Source organism: Ceratotherium simum, chromosome 15 (genome assembly GCF_057802395.1).
Source record: "Ceratotherium simum simum isolate JZ-2026a chromosome 15, ASM5780239v1, whole genome shotgun sequence".
NCBI classification, from domain to species: domain Eukaryota; kingdom Metazoa; phylum Chordata; class Mammalia; order Perissodactyla; family Rhinocerotidae; genus Ceratotherium; species Ceratotherium simum.
In genome coordinates this window covers 26,730,661-26,752,359 of record NC_141914.1, presented here as the reverse complement: position 1 = coordinate 26,752,359, position 21,699 = coordinate 26,730,661, and the positions used below count along the sequence as shown (strand labels likewise).

The 21,699-nt window shown below is 36.1% G+C and overlaps 1 protein-coding gene across 3 annotated transcripts in view; it reads left to right on the top strand.

Annotated features, from left to right (window-relative positions):
- LMLN (leishmanolysin like peptidase) overlaps positions 1 to 21,699 on the top strand; it is a 107,725-nt gene that overhangs the window by 29,839 nt on the left and 56,187 nt on the right. For all 3 annotated transcript variants that reach the window (XM_087439749.1, XM_087439751.1, XM_004424513.3), the window contains exons 6-11: positions 2,986 to 3,164; positions 6,813 to 6,918; positions 9,864 to 9,958; positions 13,574 to 13,691; positions 14,942 to 15,049; positions 18,820 to 18,896. In XM_087439749.1, the coding sequence (XP_087295875.1) occupies positions 2,986 to 3,164; positions 6,813 to 6,918; positions 9,864 to 9,958; positions 13,574 to 13,691; positions 14,942 to 15,049; positions 18,820 to 18,896 (683 nt within the window). The remainder of the gene's footprint in view (positions 1 to 2,985; positions 3,165 to 6,812; positions 6,919 to 9,863; positions 9,959 to 13,573; positions 13,692 to 14,941; positions 15,050 to 18,819; positions 18,897 to 21,699) is intronic.

Genomic DNA, 21,699 nt, shown 5'->3' with positions numbered 1-21,699 from the left:
TTCCTCTAACTCTTACTTCCAGGGCCTCTATAACTCCAGGTCCAAATTCAACCATTTAACACCCCTTTGTTGGGCATACTTCACATTGCCACTTCCTCTAGTCGCCCTCTTTGAGGCCTGTCAGCTTAATGGGAGCATTGGTGAACTCCCTAGGTAGGACAGATCCCTGGTTCATCTACATCCCTTGAGACCTGCCTACCAATCCATCCTTGGAATCCTCTAATGTCACTGGCTCCCTTTGTATACCCTCGGGCTACAGTTTCATATGTGACCAAGAATATTTTCCACGGGCATATGAATGCCTAGATAGCTGGAGAATGGGAGGAACTTGCCTCCTGGGACACTTAATCACTCCTTTCACCGTACTCAAGCTAATCTCTGAACAACTAGAGTCTACTGGAATAGCAGAAAGAAAAGGGCATTCTCTATTGTAGATGATTATCCTGATGAAGAACCCTCTGAATATGAGAATAATAGTTGTGGCTGTAGTCAGGGATGTGACTTTCCTGCTGGGTATTCAGGTGACCAATTCAACGGGTTCTTGAGAATTTTGGAATCTTGGACAGGAGTTAGAACCACAGATTTGGAGGTTATAATGCAAAACCTCACAAGAACTGTTAAGAGAATCACTTGCTCTGCAGCCAGAGCTATTAGGGCACAACAAAGGTCCTTGAGAACAGAACAGCCTTAGACCGCCCAAGAAGGAGTTTGCGCTATTGCCAATACCTCCTGTTGCACTTGGATTAACACCTCTATAGTCAAGTTGAATTGGAGATCACTAAGCTTTTCAAACTAGCTATATCACTTAAGGGCCACTCTAGCTTTACTGCAGGTTGGTTAAATTTCAAGTTTTCAGATTCAAGTTGGCTTCCTGCCAGTTTAGGAGCAATCTTCAGATCCAGTTTACTTGCATCTTGTTTTACTTGTGATAATTCTGATCTGCTGCCTTTTTTGTCATTTTTAAACTGTTTATGCTGTGCATTTCTCGCTGTCACATGGCTACTCAAAATGTCAAGGTCATGGTCACTTAAAGACTCGAGACTATTCAACAAACCTATTCATTGATGACCATTGAGAACAAAGCCATCATCGATGCCTTAGAACTATGAGACTTTGCCTAACATTCATTTCCTGATCATGTCATTATTGCTCAGACATGGCCAAAGCCTCTGAATACCTTACTCCTACTGATGATTGAGCATCTCACTTCCCCCCATGCGTGGGACATGAATTCCTGAAAATGAGCTTTCCTGGTGACGAGGGAAACACCAATAGATATATCAAACAGTTGATCTACAATGCTTTCTGTAAAAAAATCTTGATCAAAAGCAGAAAATGTGGACAACAATAACAAAATGGAGTAACAGATGTCAGGGCTTCTAAAATGGAGCTGGGAGGCCATTAAAGAAGTGGGACTTATGCACCGTATACAGTGTCCACAACCAGATGAACTTTTGAATTTAACCTGACTACAGAAGCTACATCCTGGAACATTTCCTATTCCAACAACGGACAGTCTGCTTAGATAGAACTCAAAGACCAATCACATACTGGCAAGTCAGCTCGTTCCTTGTCAGAACCAATCATTAATTGTTCAAAACAACTTATGTAAGTTTGTGGGTTTTGCCTTTATAAATCCCTGCCTCTTTTGTCCTCTTCAGAGCACATTTGAGTTTCCTCTCAAATCTGTCTCCCAAATTGCAATTCCTAAGACCACAAATAAATGTTTTGCTTCTCGTGCAAAGAGTTTATGCCTCTTATTTGTTGACAATTACATATCCATCTCTTTTCCCAAGACATTTAGAGACATTTTAAGACACATTTTTTTTCTAAAGTATTTTTTATTTTTAATTTTCTTAGCCTTTCCAAATTCTGCTTCCTACTTATCTTCTTGGGGGGGTCCTGATTTTTTTTTTAAATAAATGAGTGATTGTGGTAGAGAATGCTTAAAAATAACAACTTTTTGTAACACTATTAATAGGTTAAAGTAATTGAATTTAAAAATTATAAATACATGGGTTAGAGAAGCAAAAGTAAACAATATAATGAAACGGAGATTTCTGTTTTCTCTCTCTCTACAAGCATCACGCCTAAAAGATCACAATTTACTGATTTCTCTATTTATAAATTGGAGATTATGATTGTTTAGGAACTTGGATAGAATAAGTCCTCTAAAAAGCAGAGACATTACAAGGGCAAAGTAAGAATTGCTTAGAGAACTAGAAACAAGGGTAATATCACAAGATGACTTTAACTTTTACCTTACATACTTTTGAATTATTTGAATTTTTAACAAGATACATGAATTACTTTATAATAGGAAATATATTTCCATTAGATAAAAATTTTTTTATTAATTAATTTCTAAATAACTATGGATTCACAGGAAGCTGCAAAAACAAATACATACGAGGAGGTACCTTTTAACTTTCACCTAGTTTAAGGGTTTAAAACCTTCTCTATTTCTTTTTAGCATCCTTTGCAGTTGCATCCAATTGCCCTTTATAAATAGCAATTGTTTGTTTTAATTAAGATTATAGGGCCGGCCCCGTGGCTTGGCGGTTAAGTGCGCGCACTGTGCTGCTGGCGGCCCGGGTTCGGATCCCGGGTGCGCACCAACACACCGCTCCTCTGGCCATGCTGGGGCCGCGTCCCACATACGGCAACTAGAAGGATGTGCAGCTATGACAGACAACTATCTGCTGGGGCTTTGGGGGAAAAATAAATAAATAAAAAATCTTTAAAAAAAAAAAAAAGATTATAGATTTATGATCATTTTATATAAAGTAGGAATTTTTGTAAAATAAGTTCAGAATTAGAAATAAGAACTGAGTAGAGGGAGGTATGGATTTTGATAAAAGTTAATGGATAATAAAAGTTAAATCATATGTATTTAGAGTCTTATTTAATTTTAATCTTAAATTAAAAGTTCCTACAGCTAACCTTGTCTCTGGTCTGATTTTCTGTTGCCCACCACGGGCACAGCAATGCAGGGTGTGCCGTGGGGATAAGTCGCCCTGTGAAGCAGTGGGTATGCAAGACCAAGAGGGCATCCTGGATGCAGACTTTGTTCTTTATGTTGGTGCTCTGGCCACTGACAGGTGCAGCCATGAAAACATCATCTCTTATGCAGCCTATTGTCAGCAGGAAGCAAAAATGGACAGGTAAACTTTCCCCTGAGACTTATTTCCCAAGATCTAATATGGGGACTCTTAAAACAAACCACATTATAAGTGTTTAGAGTATGTACAGAAAGTTTGCATTTGCCAGATTGCCTCCAGTAGCAAGAAACAGCCTGACTGGGTGGGAGGGTGGGAGGAGTCAGGTGGTAGAACTGTTGTTGATATGGTAGTGTCAGTACCAACTCCAAAGAGGAAGTCTACTATCAAGAGAATTTTCTTGGGAAGTGAATATCTCTCTAAGAAACAATTTGAACTTTAATTTTAGCATTTCTGTGCTAAAACTGTAAGATGTTAAAAATAACTGTTCATCTAATTGTCATATCATTTTTGAAAAAATTTTATTTATTTATTTATTTTGAGGAAAATTAGCCCTGAGCTAACATTTGTTGCCAATCCTCCTCTTTTTTGCTGAGGAAGATTTCCCTGGGCTAACATCCGTGCCCATCTTCCTCTACTTTATATGGGATGCTGCCACAGCATGGCTCAATAAGCAATGCATAGGTCCACGCCTGGGATCTGAACATGCGAAGCAGAGCATGTGAATTTAACCACTACCCCACCAAGCCCGCCCCCATCATATCATTTGACATATCCTTCACTTAGCCAAATTATCACTTAAATGTGTATGTAAGGATCATTGCTGAGGTCCTAAACATTCATCTATCTGTCAAAAGATTAGCTGACTCTAAAGAGCTGTTTCGCTTCTATTACTGCGTAGTTCATTTAAGGAAAAAAATGAAATTATTTGTTGAATGAAGTAGGCAATACAGAGAAAACACTGGTATATACTTTAGAATTTACTGTCAATCCAGAAAGTGGTAAGGTCAAAATCAGCATCATGGATTATGAAAAGCAGTCTGTAACCTGTTATGTAACAGTTATGTAATTGTTGATCCATAGAATCTACTCAAAAATCTAGCTTTTGAATGTTGAAAAAGCTTAGAGTCAAATATTGAGTATATTACTGAAGAAGAAAGTGCTATGTCTTTTTGTGGGTATATATGTACTATTGTTTAGTAAAAAGAATATATATTTTCTTGTTTATATGGTTTAGTAAATAGAATATATATATTTAATGGAGTATTTCTTTTTCCCTGGGAAGCTGTTATTAAATTTATGATATTTTATAATTAATGGAATTATAAGGAAATATAGTATTTGAAGTGCTGAATGATTCTTACTTGATAAAATGAGATACTTTCTTCAAGTAGATGTCTTTGAGAAATATACCTTCATAATAGTAGTGCTACAAAATCATGGTCCTTTATCTTAATTTGAACCAAACCATATGGATCGCATGCACACATGCATTTGCAATCTCGTTTTGAATATACTGTTGAATGTCAAAAGCACATTGTAAAAGCATACATAATATGATTCCATATTTGTCTAAAAAACCCCTGTATGTACTTGAAAGGAAAAAGTCAGAAGTAGTTAGGATTACCAACCATCCCAATTTGCCCAGGACTCCCCTTGTTTTAGCACTGAAAGTCCCATATCCTAGGAAACCCCTCAGTGCTGCGCAAACCAGGATAGCTGGTCACCCTAAGAATAAAGCACCCCAAATTCTTGATAGTAGTTACCTCTGATAATGGAATCTAGTGGGGGTAGGTTATAAAACAGGGGATTTTCACTTTTTTCTTTATACATTTCCATATTATTGGATATATCCCTTTTTACAATGAGCTTTTACTTTTTTTAAATAAAAGACATGTTAAAGTGAACCTTATATATTAGGAACAGAATGGCTTCCTTGGGAAGTGGGGGGAGGGATGTAAAATCCTATGTTGAGATGGGTCTAGGTTAGTTCATCTCCTTTCAGCATCTGATAATGCTGAAAGTACCTCAAGTATCTAATTGTCTTTTGGTAAGAGCATCCAGATAGGAGTCGTCACACAGATGAGAATCCCGTAGCCCAGAGGTGCGTTTCAGTTTCATTGCACTGCTATTATGTTTGTTTAAAGCACTTTAACGTTTGGTTCACATTTGATGTGAATGAGTAGCTAAAAAAATAAAGGTTCTTTGTATCAGTGAATATGAAGCTACTCATATATGTCTTCTCATATCTGGGGAAAGGTTTTGGTTTCTTCTGAGGAGAATGTTGATGTTGGAAGAAGCAGCAGTATCTTCAGTTATCTTCTGATCTTTTTGAAGGAAGCAAAACTATCCTTCAAAACTGCTATATTGTATTAATTCATTCCATGAATATTTGAGTGCCTAATATGTTGTCAGTAGACTAGGTGAACAGAATAGACACGTCTACCTGCCACATGAACTTACAAATTACAGGAGGAGACAGATATTAGTTAAATATACTTAGAAAAAATATGTGATTTCAAAATGTAATAAATACTTTGTAGGAAAAAACAGGGTGCTGTACCATAAAAGACAACAAAAGGGGGAAACATGACGTAGATCAATTGGGCAAAGAAGCCTTCTTTGAAAAAGTGGAATTTTAGCTGTAACCTGAACATTGATAGGCTTCAGCCAGATACAAAGGTGGAAAAAGAGCTTACGTTAGGGAAAAAACCACGTGTACCGTTGCTGTTAGAAGCCACTTCAGTGGACACTGTGTTTGAGGATGAGAGCTTCAGGAGATTCACTGGAGAGGCAGACAGGGCTGTTTTATTCTAAATGCTGTAGGAAGTCCTTGACAGGTTTTAAGGCTGGCAGTGACATCCATTTTGTATTTTAGAGGTCACTGTGGCAATGTTTTGCTAATGAATTATATTCATATTTCTTCTAAGTGTAAGCCTGTTGTTTTCAAGTATGAAGAAAGTGCACTGTTTTTTACTTAATCTTATTTACTTTGCATTACAAATGTTACTTTGTAAATAGGCGATCACCATTTGGTGAAGTTTGTGGTATTACTGTGCTAAAATGTTAAGGTTGTGGTGGGAGAAAGGACCTTGGGGTTCCTTACCATTGTGTGTTTGCCACAGCTTTTGAAAGACAGGGAGATGTATGGTGGAACTTATTGAATTACTCTGGGTCCTAGTCAGCTCTTGGACTCTCAGGTTCTAGGCTTAGAAAGAGATGTAGAATTCTGTAGATTCTAGAAGGTGTAGAATATGAAAGAAGATGATGGGAAGATAAAACTCGTTATGTGAAGGAAGGCAGTGTTAGGGCAGGAGAAAGGGAATAGCGAGATGGAGATAAGAAGGTTCAGCAACTTTAGCAACCTGAATGATCTGCTTATTGTCCTATTGTGTATCTATTTTCCCTCTCTACCTACTTGTCTGTCCCTATGCCTGTAAATATAGTGAAATGCCGAAGTCAAATATGGATTTTGCAAGTAAGATAGTGTTAAAATTTAAGTTTTTCACTTTGTTCCTTTTTTTTTTTTTGGTATATATTGACATATTTTACAAATTCACACAAAGTATAATTAACTGACTATATCCTTTTGTGGGAACAGGTGTTGGCTAGCCATGCCATAGGAAAACAGAGGTATATGTCTTAAAAATAAAAGATAGTAAAAGTTAGATGTTCGGGTACAAAGTGACATTTGATATTTAGCAAAGATTTTTCTGACCTTGATTAGTTTTTGATAGAAAAGTATAAGTTAGTAAATATCATAATACATATTGTTCTGGAATATAATAAAAAATTTAATGTCTATTTTAACAGGCCAATAGCAGGATACGCTAACCTGTGTCCAAATATGATCTCTACCCAGCCTCAGGAGTTTATTGGGATGCTGTCCACAGTGAAACATGAGATTATTCATGCCCTGGTAAATTTTTCTGTTAACTACTGTTTTTTCCTTCATGCCTTGATTTTCTGCTTATTATGCTCTCATTTTGATGTATATGTTAAATTTCAAGATTATATTGGTTCTTAGATTCGTGTTCAGTAAAACTTAGTTGATTAGGCTTCTGCCAATAGAGAATTTTTTGACTAGGATAGTGGCTAGGTTGAGTTATATTACCTAAAATAATTAAACAAGTAAATCCATTGGGAAAATAGGATTTTTGAGGAAATTATTAAGCTTCTTAAGAAAAAACTGTAGTAATTTAAAAAAATTTACTTTCCTCTAAAATAACTGATATGCTGATTATAGATCTTTTTTGTCTCTTACAGAAATCTCATTTCTAAAAGTCTTCTTGGTCTATTTAGGCTTTCTAAAATGTATATGTATACTACTGATTCAGAACTTCTTCCTTTTACCCAATTTCTCCAAAATAGTGGACTTTTACCATATATCTAGGGAATTAAACGAAGTTGCCTAAGACTCTAGGAAATGTTCTCCTGATGTCATTCGTGTATTTAGAAAATAGATGGCAGTAAAATGCAGTGATTAAGAGAGAGAGTGGATCACACAGAACTAGGTGTGAATCTTAGCTCTACCACTAAAAGTCCTTAGGATCTTGTGAAATTACTTAGCCTTTGTAAGCCTGTTTCGTCTGTAAACTGAAGATAATATTGGTACATATCACAATGAATTTTTTTTCCTTGAAGATTAAATAAGACAAAACATATAAATGGCTCAACACCATGCTGTACATAGCAAGGTGTAATTAAATTAGTGGTTTTTATTTATGAGTCTTATTTAGTGAGCTATGGTGTATGACTTTGAAATGCAAGCCTAGGTCTTTAAATCACTGAATACATTGAATAACTTGGTGAAACTGTAGTGTAACCAGGTAGCACTTATGTCCTTTAGGTAAAGAGATTCTAAAATGAGTTGTCTGTTTTCCTTTTATTAAAAAAAGTGAGTCGAACTTGCTAATTGTGGTGAAAGACAAGATCATTCTAAGTTCTAAGTAACATCTTAAGCTTTAACCTCTAAAAACTTGAGATACTTGATGTTGAGACAACCAGAGAAATATAGCAGGTTTTAAGTCTAGTACATAAGTCAACATTAATGCAGAGATTATGAGTAAATTAGGTTATGAACAGGCAGTTCACAAAAGAAACATCCAACTGGCCGAGAAATGTATGAGAACATATTCAGACTTACTTTAGCAGTCAGGGAATCTGAAATTAAAGCAAGACGCCATTGAATATAAAAACATGTATGAGAATTATGCACATTGACTTCAAAGTAGTGGGTACTTCTGGGAAGAGAGGGAGGAGAGAGGGTAGGTAATGGGGCTTCAGCAGTATTTATTCTGCAGTGTTTTATTTCTTAAAAAAAATAAAAGTCTGAAGAAAATATGGCAAAATTAACATCTTAAATCCTCTTAAAGAGGATACATAAATGTCTATTACGTGTTTTTTACTTTTTTGTATATTTGAATTATTTAAAAAAATGTAAAAACCTAAGAAATTTTAAATCCTAGTTTAAGTCTCAAAACCCATCCTGAAGGGTAGTAAGAATTAAATTTTAACAAATACAAATATTCCCTATAAAGTTATATATGCTCATAGCTATCAACTACAGTCATCCAGGGTACTTTGAATATTAGATAAACCTTCTGCAATGTGAGTGCTTAGAAAAAATTTCAAGTTGATAGAGTAGAAAAAATGTGTATTTAGAATACTATAAAGGATGAGGCAAATCCTACTATTTTAAGCTTTATATAACTTTAGTGAATTGTATATCAGAAACTATATAGGTTTCCTGGTTGACTCCATTAAGTGTCCTTTGCATCTTCAGAGATTAAAAAAGAAGAAATGTAGGAATAAAAGAATAACCTGGATTCCATTAATCATTTTGGCAAGCTTCGAATGACACAGAGGCCACAGTTATGTAAGCAAAGAAATTTGCCAAAGAAATTGATTAATTAAGTGATCACTTATGATTGTTAGTTATTTGGATATAAGCTATAGCATATTCTTAATATGTAGAACATACGTAAAGAAGTAGTTACAGAAGTGCTTTGTTTTAGTTATTGGATTAGGAAAGAAAGCAAGAAAAGAAATCTCACTAATGAAATAGGAGATATCAAATGTCAGTAATTTTTTTTTGCCTATTTTCTCATCTTATTTGGGAGGGAAGGGATAGAGAACGGGAATTTGAATAACTTTATGCAAAGTATCCATTATCTCATTAAAATTGAAGACTTCTTAAAAATACTATTTAAAAATATGGTTGTAAACATACATATTTACATTGTAAAAAATTGGGGAATGGATGATTTTACACATTACCCTACCACCAAAGGAACCACAGCTAACACTTTGATGTATGTGTTTCCAGTCTTTTTTCCTAAGTGTACACACACATACACACACATATTTCCAGTCTTTTTTTTTTTTAAGTATAGAGGTATACTAAATGTGGACTTTGAGATCAAAGACTTTGAATTTTTATGAGGGCTCTTAGGAGCACATTTGATCACCCACTCCCCTACTCTAAACTGTGTTAATTGTTCTCAATAGTAGCAGTCCCTGGATGCAATTGTAGAGTTTAGTAAGTTCATGTGAGGAGATCAACTGTGATAAAAGCATTCTTAAACAATTAATGTATTGTTTATTCTACTACCAAAGAATCTTTGTTACTATTACTTTTGATTTCCTCACTTATAATTACCTCTGGTAATTGGAATTTAAAACTCATATATATGAACCACTTAACTGTTGTCCAGTTCTAATATATGAGAAGTTCTCGTGGAAGAATTGGCATGGTGTTTTATGTGGTTATGTCAGTGTTCTGTTCTGATAGGGGCATGTTATGATGTCTATAATCAGACTTGATATTTTTCATTTTAAGACATTTTGAACTTTTTCTTATAGGGTTTCTCTGCTGGCCTGTTTGCATTCTACCATGATAAAGATGGAAATCCTCTAACGTCAAGATTTGCAGATGGTCTCCCACCTTTTAATAACAGGTATTTGTTATTTTTGTTCTTATTCTCTTTTAGAAGGGTGCTAAGACTAGAATCCGAGAATCATAGCATATTAGGTGCCATAAATAATAGTGGTTTCATGACTAGCCTAAGAAAATTGTAGCTATTAAAACATGATAGGATAGAAGAGGTCATTTAGCTTCACCCTTTTCATTTTACAGATGAAGCAGTTTAGATACAAAATGCTTAGGAGACTTATCCAAAGAGCCAGGACTCTTCTTGCCAGGCAGAGCTCTTTTCCACCACATTGTGACTTGTATTACTTTACGGTATAGTCAGCCATGGGAAAATGTGGGTTGGTTGGTTATATTTTGGTTTATTAATAATCGTTGCCTATACGTGGCAATATGTACGTGTTAAATGTTTTATTTAGCACAGCGTATTAGCAGTGATCTAGAGGGACAGGGGCTAAAATAAACAATATTAAGAAACACTAAAAAAGTTTATCAAGAATTTCATATAGACTGTCAGTCACAGAACTATAACCATTTACATGCATTTATATAAAAAATAAATCTCTAAATTAAGAGCACATGTCCAAAAAAGACGTGTACAAGGATGTTCATGGCAGTTTTGTTATTAATAGCCAAAAAATGAAAACCACCCAAAGGTCCATCGATAGTAGAATGGATAAATAAATTGTGATATATTCCTATAATTGAAAACTACAAGGCACTAAAAGAGAATACACTATTGCTACACACAATAACATATATTCATATCACAGAGATAATATTGAGCAAAAGAAGTCAGATAGTCCATTTGTATGGAATTTAAAAACAGGCAATGATAAAAGACAAATTAGTGGTTTTTCTTGAGGGAGGAGGCTGTTAAATGACATAAAAGTTGAGTATAGATTGGGAAGGGGCACAAGGAAACCTTCTAGGGGTGCCAACACCGTTCCATATTTTAGAGCAGTGGTATATGGATATAGAATAAAAATTAATTAGTCTTTATACTTAAAATTTGGTCACTTTATGTGTATTTTACTTCGATTACAAAGATCTCTATTAAAATAACTAGAATTAAATAAATATTGAAACAAATAATACCTTATTCCATAATATTTTTTAGAGTACATATGAAGAAACGAAATTCTAATGTAGAAATAGATATTTTACTTCCCAGACTGTTTGTGTTCATTTGGTGGGGTGGAAGAAGTCTAGTCTTTCCTAAGAATTGTGGTCTTTATGGGAAACATACAAATGGTGAGATAGGCATCAGCTACATAGTGATGTAGGTACGGAGGAGAGAGATACCCATACGCAAGAACTATTGTTAAGCTGATAATTTGCAGTGCTTTCTTACATTCAGGATGCTCAAAAGCAGGAAATCTTACAGTATAAATGGGGATAATAGAATAATAAGAAATTCAGTTGTTCGATATATAGAGTCGGATTTGGACCAATCTATTTGGAGAAACTGTTAATTGAAGTGTGGATGGTGAAGAGGATCTTAGAGTTATTAATAGGGTAAAAGCTGTTTATTTTCTTGCTGGCTTTGTTCACTATTTATGTTTAAACATTGCCTTGCCATGGAAAAAGATAAAAGGAATTAAGAATAACCTCTCTAAGACATGGGTAAATGAACAGATATACGACTCAAAAAACATAACAAAATGTTAATTGCAGAATCTAAGTGATAGTTATTGGGTATATAGATGATCACCATACAATTCTTTCAACATTTTATATGTTTAAAATTTTTGTAAAATAATAGTAGGAAAAAAGATCCTCTGTATATTTTGTTTTATTGATGAGAATGAGAGCTTCTTAAGGTCAATGGTAGAAATAATCTAGGGAAAAAGCCAGAAAAAAATGATTTGGGTTATAGGGAAAAATCAAAATTGATATCCATCATAATTTTCTATAATAAATAAATATGTCACTTTTGTAGTGCTTTTATTTATATAAGATAGAGTCCCCAAAGTGGGATCGTTGGTTTAAAATCTATGTCCACTGTAAAGTTTAATAAAAGCTGTCGTTACTTTTATTTTAAAGGTTGTGGCAGGGCACACTCCCACCAGGGATATACGCGTGCTTTTGTAACATCTTCCCAGTACTGGATATTATAGATTTTTTTTTTTTTTAGGCCAATCTGATGGGTAAAAAAGATGGTATCTTGTTATTTCCAGAACTACTAGTGAGGTTTTAGCCATTTGCATTTTCTCTTTGTACGCTGCCTATTTATTTTCTTTGTCTAGTCTTAGGTTATTTTTCCTTTTCTAATGACTTTGTAAGAGTTTTTTATAAGTTAGAGATATTAATCCTTTTTCATATTTGTTGCAAATATTCTCCCATTTAGTTATCTTTTTATTTCATTTATCATATTTTTGCCATACAGAAAAATTTTTAAATTTTATATCATTAAATTCATCTTTTTTTCCTTTATTGCTTAAGAAAGTTTCTGCCCTCCAAAGATTATAAAAATATTCCCCTAAATTTCTTCTGGTAAATTGTTATTTGAATTTTTTACATTCATAGCTTTAATCCATTTGGAATTTATTTTTGCTTCATGTATTTTGGGAACTTTTTGTAAGGTATATATATGTTTATAATTGTTATATCTTCTTGGTAGGCTGACCTTTTCATGATTATGAAATGTCTCTCTTTGTCTCTAGTAACAATTTTTGTCTTCAAGTTTATTTTGTCTGATATTAGTATAGCCATTCCAGCTCTCTTTTTTAGTACTGTTTGCGTGGTATATCATTTTCATCCTTTTACATTCAACCTATTTTTTGTCCATGAGTCTGAACTGTATCTCCTGTAAATGTATAGTCGGATCATGGTTTTTTTAATACATTCTCTATTCTCCATTCTTTAATACATGCCCCATGCCTCCTGTGGTAGCTGCGGTTGCTGGTTTTCACCGTGATTGTGGGCTGTTGGTTTTCAAGGCTGCCACAGAGCTGGAGAGAAGGCATGGGAAACCACCACGCATCTTGTTCTTACTGAGAGTCATCCATTTTTCTTAAATAGTGCTTCCTGAATTGCTGCAAGCCTTTGGTTAATTTCCGGAGTTCTGAAATGTTGATTTGGCCAATTTTGCTGCTTTTCTCATAGCTTTCATGAAACGGAATTTTCAGAGGTCCTTACTCTGCCATTTTTGCTGACACTTGTCTGGAATTTATTTCTGTATATGGGATGAAATAGAGATTTAACTTTTGTTTTTTGCTTCGATGGATAACCAGTTTTATAGCAGTTATTAGGTAAATTATACTTTCCCACTAAATTAAAATGCCATCTTTTTTGTTTATTAAGTTTCCTTATATACTTGGCTATGTCTCTGGACTTGCTTTTGTTTTATCCAATAAATTGTTAAAAGGAAGTAATTCATTGTCATCTTAGCCAAGTATTAGCTATGTGAACATGAGCAAGTTACTACATCTCTCTAAGCTTCTGTCTCTACCTGTAAAATAGTGATGATAATCTCATTAAGGTTGTTGAAGAGATTAAATTAGAAAATGTTATCAAGTACTTTGCATGGACTTGGTACATAGTAAGCTCACGTATTTTAATTTCATATTGATATTCATAAACACATTTAAAGTGGTGATGAATTTACAAAAATGACTATCTTTTTATTCTTTAATTGCAGTCTTGGATTGTATCAATGGAGTGATAAAGTAGTTCGAAAAGTGGAGAGATTATGGGATGTTCGAGATAATAAGATAGTTCCTCACACTGTGTATCTTCTAGTAACACCTCGTGTTGTCGTAAGTATTACTGAACTTCTTCATGTCTCATGAGCCATCTGCCCTTTTCTTTCATTATGTTCCTTTCTTTACTTATCATTATTGTTTAAGAACTTATGATTAAATTTCAGAGCTTATAGTAGGAGAAATAATATGAAGGCAGTACAGTAAAGCTACAGGCCAAGAGAAATCTGAGGAAATGGAAATTTGGCAGTGGCTCTCAGGGCTCCATTCTACCCATTGCTTAAAGCCAGTCTCCTCTGTTGTGATTGATACCTCTTAGGATCACCGGTACTACTTGCATAATTGCTGGTCATTTCATTTGGAGTCTGTATTAGTCAGGGTTCTCCAGAGAAACAGAACCAATAGGATGTGGGGACAGAGAGAGAGAGAGATTTATTTTAAGGAATTGGCTCATGCAGTTGTGGAGGTTTGGAGAGTCCAAAATCTGATGGGATAGGCTGGCAAGCTGGAGACTCAGGGAAGAGTTGCAGTTTGAGTCCAAAGGCTATCCACTGGTGGAATTCCTTCTTGCTCAAGCGAAGTCAGTCTTGGTTCTATTAAGGCCTTCAACTGACTGGATGAGGTCCTTCTATATTATGGAAGGTAATCTGCTTTACTCAAAGTCCACTAATTTAAATGTTGATCTCATCTGAAAACACCCTCACAGAAACATACAGAATGTTTGACTAAATATCTGGGCCACAGTACCAAGTTGATACGTAAAATTAACCATAACAACTTCTTATTTAATGACAGAAACGTATTCTCCCTTCCTCCTTCCTTGACAACACATAGCACTTTCTGCCTTCTGAACTTTTGTACTGCTCTTGGGATATTTCCCATCCCTGGAGATCTCTAACTGAAGGACAGACAAACTGAATGAGTAAAACTGTATTCTGATGAACAACTTATTTTTCCTATGAAGACTAGATCCATAATAAGAACAGTTTGTACCTGCATTAAAATTGTTTTTGACACCAAAGTTACAAGTGTCAATCATGTTAATCTATAACTTTTTTGAAATATATGTGACTTCAAGTCAAAATCTTCAAATAGAGGGAAAAGATTAACACAAATTGTAATTTACTAGCAAAAAAGAATGTGACAGTATCAAAATATTTAATTATATTAAAACCCATATTTCTTAAAGACGTTCTGTCTTCTCAAAGTAATTATTCAGTGGCTACTTTATTATTTCCAATGTGATAAAGAGTTTGCCATTATCTTATTGTACTTTTGTAGAGTTTTTTTTTTTTTATGATTCTTAGGATGAAGCACGAAAACATTTTAACTGTCCAATTCTGGAGGGAATGGAACTGGAAAATCAAGGTGGTATGGGCACTGAGCTCAACCATTGGGAAAAGCGGTTATTAGAGGTTAGTTTATTTTAAAATTTTACTAGACATATTTATTCTTTAATAAAAGTAATTCTTACTCAAGTTATTTAAACAGTATAATAGGTAATAAAGTAAAAAATTTAAAAATCCCTTTTCCCCTTCACCTCTTCAGATCTACTTTCCAGATGTAATCACTATTTAAGTTTTTGATATATCCTCCCAGAAATGTTTTATAGATAGATAGATAGATAGGTAAGTAGATAGAGTTAGGTAGAGATAGGTACACATACTGACACACACAGTTGTTTGTTTTTTTTTAAATAGGTTCATACATTTATGCAACTTTTTTCACTTACTGATATATATTAGACATCTTTTCACGGCAGTAGTACAGGTGCTTCTCCTGTAATGCAATGTATGCTTTCCAAAAATACCTCTTTCTTCAAAATCAAACACTAAAAATAACAAGGTTTATGGGAAAAACAAATACTAGAGCACTGAGAGAAGCAATAAGTCATAATAAAAGTACTAGCTCAAGGAGCTGACCTGGTGGCATAGCAGTTAAGTTCACGTGCTCTGCTTCAGTGGCCCGGGGTTCACAGGTTCGGATCCCGGGTGTGGACCTATGCACCACTTATCAAGCTGTGCTGTGGCAGGCGTCCTACGTATAAAGTAGAGGAAGATGGGCACAGATGTCTTTTTTTGTTTTGTTTGTTTGTTTGGTTGGTTTTTTTTGGTGAGGAAGATTGGCTCTGAGCTAACATCTGTGCCAGTCTTCCTCTATTTTATATGTGGGACACAACCACAGCATGACTTGATAAGTGGTGTGTAGGTCCACGCCCAGGATTCAAACCTGCAAGCCCCAGGCCACCAAAGCAGAGCGTGCCAACTTAACCACTATGCCACCAGGCAGGCCCTGATGGGCACAGATGTTAGCCCAGGGCCAATCTTCCTCAGCAAAAAGAGGAGGAAGGGCAACAGATGTTAGCTCAGGGCTAATCTTCCTCACCAAAAAAAAAAAGAAAAAGAAGAAGTACTGGTTCAGTTTAAAAAGACATCATATTTCCAATAAATTAACTCTTATATTTACTGTAGTATTTCTTTACCTTAAACAGCAACAACAACAAAAAGCAATGGTAGCTGGATGGGAGACTATAAATGTGAGTAATGGGGACAAGAGTAAAATGTACAGAGATTAGAGAGAACCAGGCAATTAGCACTTCTAAGACAGAGCCTGTGGCCATGCTAAGCTAAGTGGAAGAGCATGGAGTGAGTAGGCAACAGTACAGCATTCCTCTGTTGCTGTGTTCAGCTGTCTTAGTGTATTTAGCTGCTATTGCTCCATTGCACAAAACATTAAAATCCAGGGACCAGTCTGGCGGCATAGTGGTTAAGTTTACGCGCTCTGCTTCGGCGGCCTGGGGTTCGCAGTTTCGGATGCCAGGCGCCCACCTACACACCACTTGTCAAGCCATGCTGTGGCGGCGTCCCATATAAAGTAGAGGAAGATGGGCACGAATGTTAACCCAGGGCCAATCTTCCTTAGCAAAAAGAGTAGTCTTGGCATGGGATGTCAGCTCAGGGCTAATCTTCCTCACAAAACAAAACAAAAAACAAAAAACCCACACATTAAAATCCAGAGAAAAATCATTATGAAATAACGCAATTCCATGTTATACTGATGTCATTCCCTTATTTACCAGTCTCACATATGCTCATTCACATTACAGAAACATATACTTTAGTAGAATAGACTACTTGAATCTACTCATTTTCTTTTCTTTTTCTTTTGTGAGTAAGATTAGCCCTGAGCTAACATCTGATGCCAATCCTCCTCTTTTTGCTGAGGCAGATTGGCCCTGGGCTAACATTTGTGCCCATCTTCCTCCACTTTATATGGGACGCTGCCACAGCATGGCTTGTCAAGCGGTGCGTCGTTGTCTCCCAGGATCGAAACCTGCGAACCCCGAGCCGCCAAAGTGGAGTGCGCGCACTTAACCACTGTGCCACCAGGCCAGCCCCACATCTAGTCATTTTTTAACAGCTACATAGTGTTATATGAATATAAAACAGTCCTGAGTTAATGAACAACTATGTTTTACATTTTTTATTTAAAAAATATAATAAGCAATCTATTTATATCTGCAATGCCTTCCAGGAGTGATGCTCCAGTGGGTGTTCTGAGTTTCAACTAAAGAATCAGTCAAACTCACAAGACCTAAACAGGCCACACTGACAAAAAATTCACTTAGAACGATACAAGAAAGACAGCACAGCATGCCAGCATGGCAGTCAGGCGTTTCTTTTGTGCTCTACACGGCAGTCTAGGGGCTATCACCCGTGCCTGTCTCCCTCCCGCTCCAACTCAAATACAGGAGCACAAGACCATAACAGAGGGGTGAAAGAACCAGCCTGGCTTAGAAGTATCATGTCCCCAATAAGAACCAATATCTTTTTGAACAGTTCCATTGATATAACTTCCAGATCCCTGTAAGGGAAATACCCATAAGAGTCACTGCACACAGAGAAGTCCCAAACTGTGGCGTACCAACAGGTATTCATGTTCATTTATTGTAATCCCAAGTCCAGAAGAATATCAGGAGGTCTTTTTTCCTTAAGTGCATTCCCCCTTTATTAGGTTTCCAAGGGAACAGAACCAGAAAGTTAACTCAAGGTCAGATTTGTTTCACAGAAAGAGAAAGGATAAAACCCTGGAAGTGGAATTTTGGGTCAAAGGGTATATACATATATTTTTATTTTTAGAGGTCTGTTTAGAACATTTAGATAGTTGCAGCTTACATACATCATGACCCAAATTAGCAAAATTATGAAAAGAGTGGAATTAATGCTTGTGCTAACTGTTCTTATCTAGATGACCACAAAGTAACAGTGATGGAAACTTATGGAAGACATATACACTTATTTCTCCCATGGAAATTTCAGCTTCTTTATTTTCCTTAAGCAATTTTCTCAAGTGATTCCCTTTAGAAAGTGGTAGATTGGCCAGAAAGGAATATTTATTTACGTTCAGTAGAAGATTTGGGAGTAGTAATTTCATTAACTGCCATCTTTCTCTGAAATCAACTTTGTGTCCTTGAACTATTTTTTTTAAAAGATGACATTAAAGTACTTGAGATAACCATCGAGTGTTCAACATAAGGATTCGAAGAATGATCAGAGTTGCCCAAATTTGGAATATGCTTCCTAAAAGACAATGAAGTCCCTACCATTAGGTGACCTCCTGGTAGGAATTTAATGATATGAATTAAAACACTGGGTAGATAGTAGACCTTGATGATATTTAGGTCCTTCATGCAACCTCCTTTGATCCTATTGATTCTATGACACTTGTTTTGAATATTAATGTATATTTCTGTGATCACGAAGTTGAAGGTTATAAATGCATTTTCTTGTAATTCAGGCAAGTATTCCCCTCCCAATATTTTGTGGGTAACTGTCTCAACCACTCCCTTTACTTTGCCTAGATAGTGTAATAGTTTTACAGTATTTTTATTTCCATATATTTATCTTCATTTTCATCAGAGTTCTAAATGCTGGTTGTCTACCACTGCAGGGAAATTATACACGTTATAGACATTTGAGGCAGAAAGTAGATTTCATTTTAAGCTTCAATCTTGTCATTTAGAGAAGGCTTCTGTATTTCACTATTTTAAGTGAATATTTTGTCACTATTTTAAGTTAAATGTCTCACACTTGAGACATTTAAATATACACTAAAGTAATCACAGAAATTATTGGGAGTTGCGAGGAGTCCAGTCTTCTAATTAAACTCTGTTGGTGATTTTCAGAATGAAGCAATGACTGGTTCTCACACTCAGAACCGAGTCCTGTCTCGAATCACTCTGGCGTTAATGGAGGACACTGGGTAAGACAGCTGTGAGAACATTGTGTGAATTATTTATTAAAATAAAATGAATGTTAAGGGCCGGCCCGGTGGCTTAGTGGTTAAGTGTGCACGCTCCGCTACTAGCGGCCCGGGTTCGGATCCTGGGCACACACCGACGCAGCGCTTCTCCAGCCATGCTGAGGCCGCGTCCCACATACAGCAACTAGAAGGATGTGCAACTACGACATACAACTATCTACTGGGGCTTTGGGGAAAAAAAAAAGGAGGAGGATTGGCAATAGATGTTAGCTCAGGGCCGGTCATCCTCAGCAAAAAAGAGGAGGATTAGCATGGATGTTAGCTCAGGGCTGATCTTCCTCACAAAAAAAAAAAAAAAATGAATGTTAGGATTAATATTAAGATGAAATGAATATTAGCTTAAGAAAATACTGACATTTTACACTGAAGTAAAATATGCTTATTCTTTGAATTTTGTGCAGTTAGCTATCCATTACCTGTACCCAACTCCATTCATTCATATTCTGTAAATATTTGAGGCCCTGAGGTATAGTAAGAACAGAACAAAATCCCTGGCATTATAAGATTTATTTTATAATAAGTAGAGGCCCTGCTAAAATGAAGGAAAGACTAATCTAAACATTTTTTTTTTTTAAAGATTTTATTTATTTATTTTTTCCCCCCAAAGCCCCAGTAGATAGTTGTGTGTCATAGCTGCACATCCTTCTAGTTGCTGCATGTGGGACGCGGCCTCAGCATGGCCAGAGAAGCAGCGCGTCAGTGTGAGCCCGGGATCCGAACCCGGGTCGCCAGCAGTGGAGCGCGCTCACTTAACCACCAAGCCACGGGGCCGGCCCTAAACATTTTTTTAATTGTAAATGAAATTGGTGATATGTAGATTCCGGGTTTTTAAAGCAGTAGAACTTTCTGGTAAAGCATACTGGTAAAGAATACTGTTTTTAAATGACTCCAATTGGAGTCTTTTTCTTGGTAGGCTCCTGAGTCCTTTTGACAAGACTCATTAGTTTTTGATATCTTCCTTGCTTTTTGGTATGGCAGGGTGTACCAGACTGATGAGCACATACCTTTTCCTAGATCTGGCGTCAGCCAATCTTCCAAAGAGCACTGGTTCCTTTTAATGGAGAAGAGTTTTAGAAACCATAACCTAGGCAATGTGTTCATTGCTACTGGGTTGTCATTACTTCTCGTAATTTTCAGTGGACCGAGTTGGGAAATTCATGTTTTTGAAAAGAAAATGCTGGATTCCTTTTAGTGGTATTATAACTCTTCCCCATTTATCTCTGAGCAAGCAATGGCCAGCAAAAGTGGTCTTGCTGCTCTGTTCAACAACCAAACAATGCTAGTTTCTTTAAGATACCAGTGGGATATAGAAGCACTGTGAAGTGTGTGAGTTGCTAGTGAAATCGTGGCACTGGGGAACTTTAAAGTATATTTCCTTTTTCTGAGGCAACACAACAGCAACATGGGCCAGATATTCCTAAGTGTCTGGCAATATTTTTAAATTGTAGATATGGAAATTAATTTTCATGAATCCATAAGACTTCAGTGTAAATTAACTAAGTTGCTTCTTCCAGTAAAAGACATTATCATTTATCCATCCAGAAACCTGGGAATGATCCTTGATGGCTCCCTCTCCCCACCTCTCACATCCAGTCAATCATAAACCTTGCTTGATTTTTAGCTCTTCTGTATCCCTGGAGTCTGTCTACTTTTTTGGTCACCACTGCCTTTATCAAGGCTCACCATTATCTTTTGCCTGGAAATAGTAGCTTTTTTTAATCTGTCTTCCTGCATCTTAAGTGGTCCCTTCTACGGCCCAAAGGCCTTCCCACGTTCTGCACAAATATCCTTTAGAAGTTTTTTTAGGCAAAGTGTCTCACATAGTAAGAAATACATCATGACTAAAGTACATACATACATGTATAATGGCTAAGAGCAAAGATGTTGACAAAGGTGCCAAGACCATTTAATGGCGAAAGAGTAGTATTTTCAACAAATGGTGCTGGGACAACTGGATATCCACATGCAAAAGAATAAACCCCTACCACACATGATATACAAAAATTAACTCAAAATTGATCAAAGGCCTAAATATAAAAACCTAAAACTATAAAACTCTTAGAAGGAAACCTAGGTGTAAATCTTCTTTGTATTGGATTAGACAATGATCTCTTAGATATGACACCAAAAGCACAAGCAACTAAAGGAAAATAGATAAACTGGACTTCATCAAAATTAAAAACCTTTGTGCTTCAAAGGACACTATCAAAAAAGAGAAAAGACAACTCATGAAATGGGAGAAAACATTTGCAAATCATCTATCTGGTAAGGGTTTGTTATCCAGAATATACAGAGATATTGCAGGTTTGGTTCCAGACCACCACAGTAAAGCAAATATTGCAATAAAGCGAGTCACACAAATTTTTTGGTTTCCAATTGCATATAAAAGTTATGTTTACACCATACTATAGTCTGTTAAGTGTGCAATAGCTTTATGTCTAAAAATCAATGTACATACCTTAATTAAAAAGTACTTTATTGCTAAAAAATGCTAACCATCATCTGAGTCTTCAGCAAGTCTTAATCTTTTTGCTGGTGGAGGGTCTTATAAAAATGCAATATCTGCAAAGTACAAAAAAATGAGGTATGCCTGTATAAAGAACTCTTACAACTCAATGATAAAAAGACAACTTAGGCCGGCCCCGTGGCTTAGCGGTTAAATGCGTGCACTCCGATGCTGGCAGCCCGGGTTCGGATCCCGGGCTCGCCCCGACGCACTGCTTCTCTGGCCATGCTGAGGCCG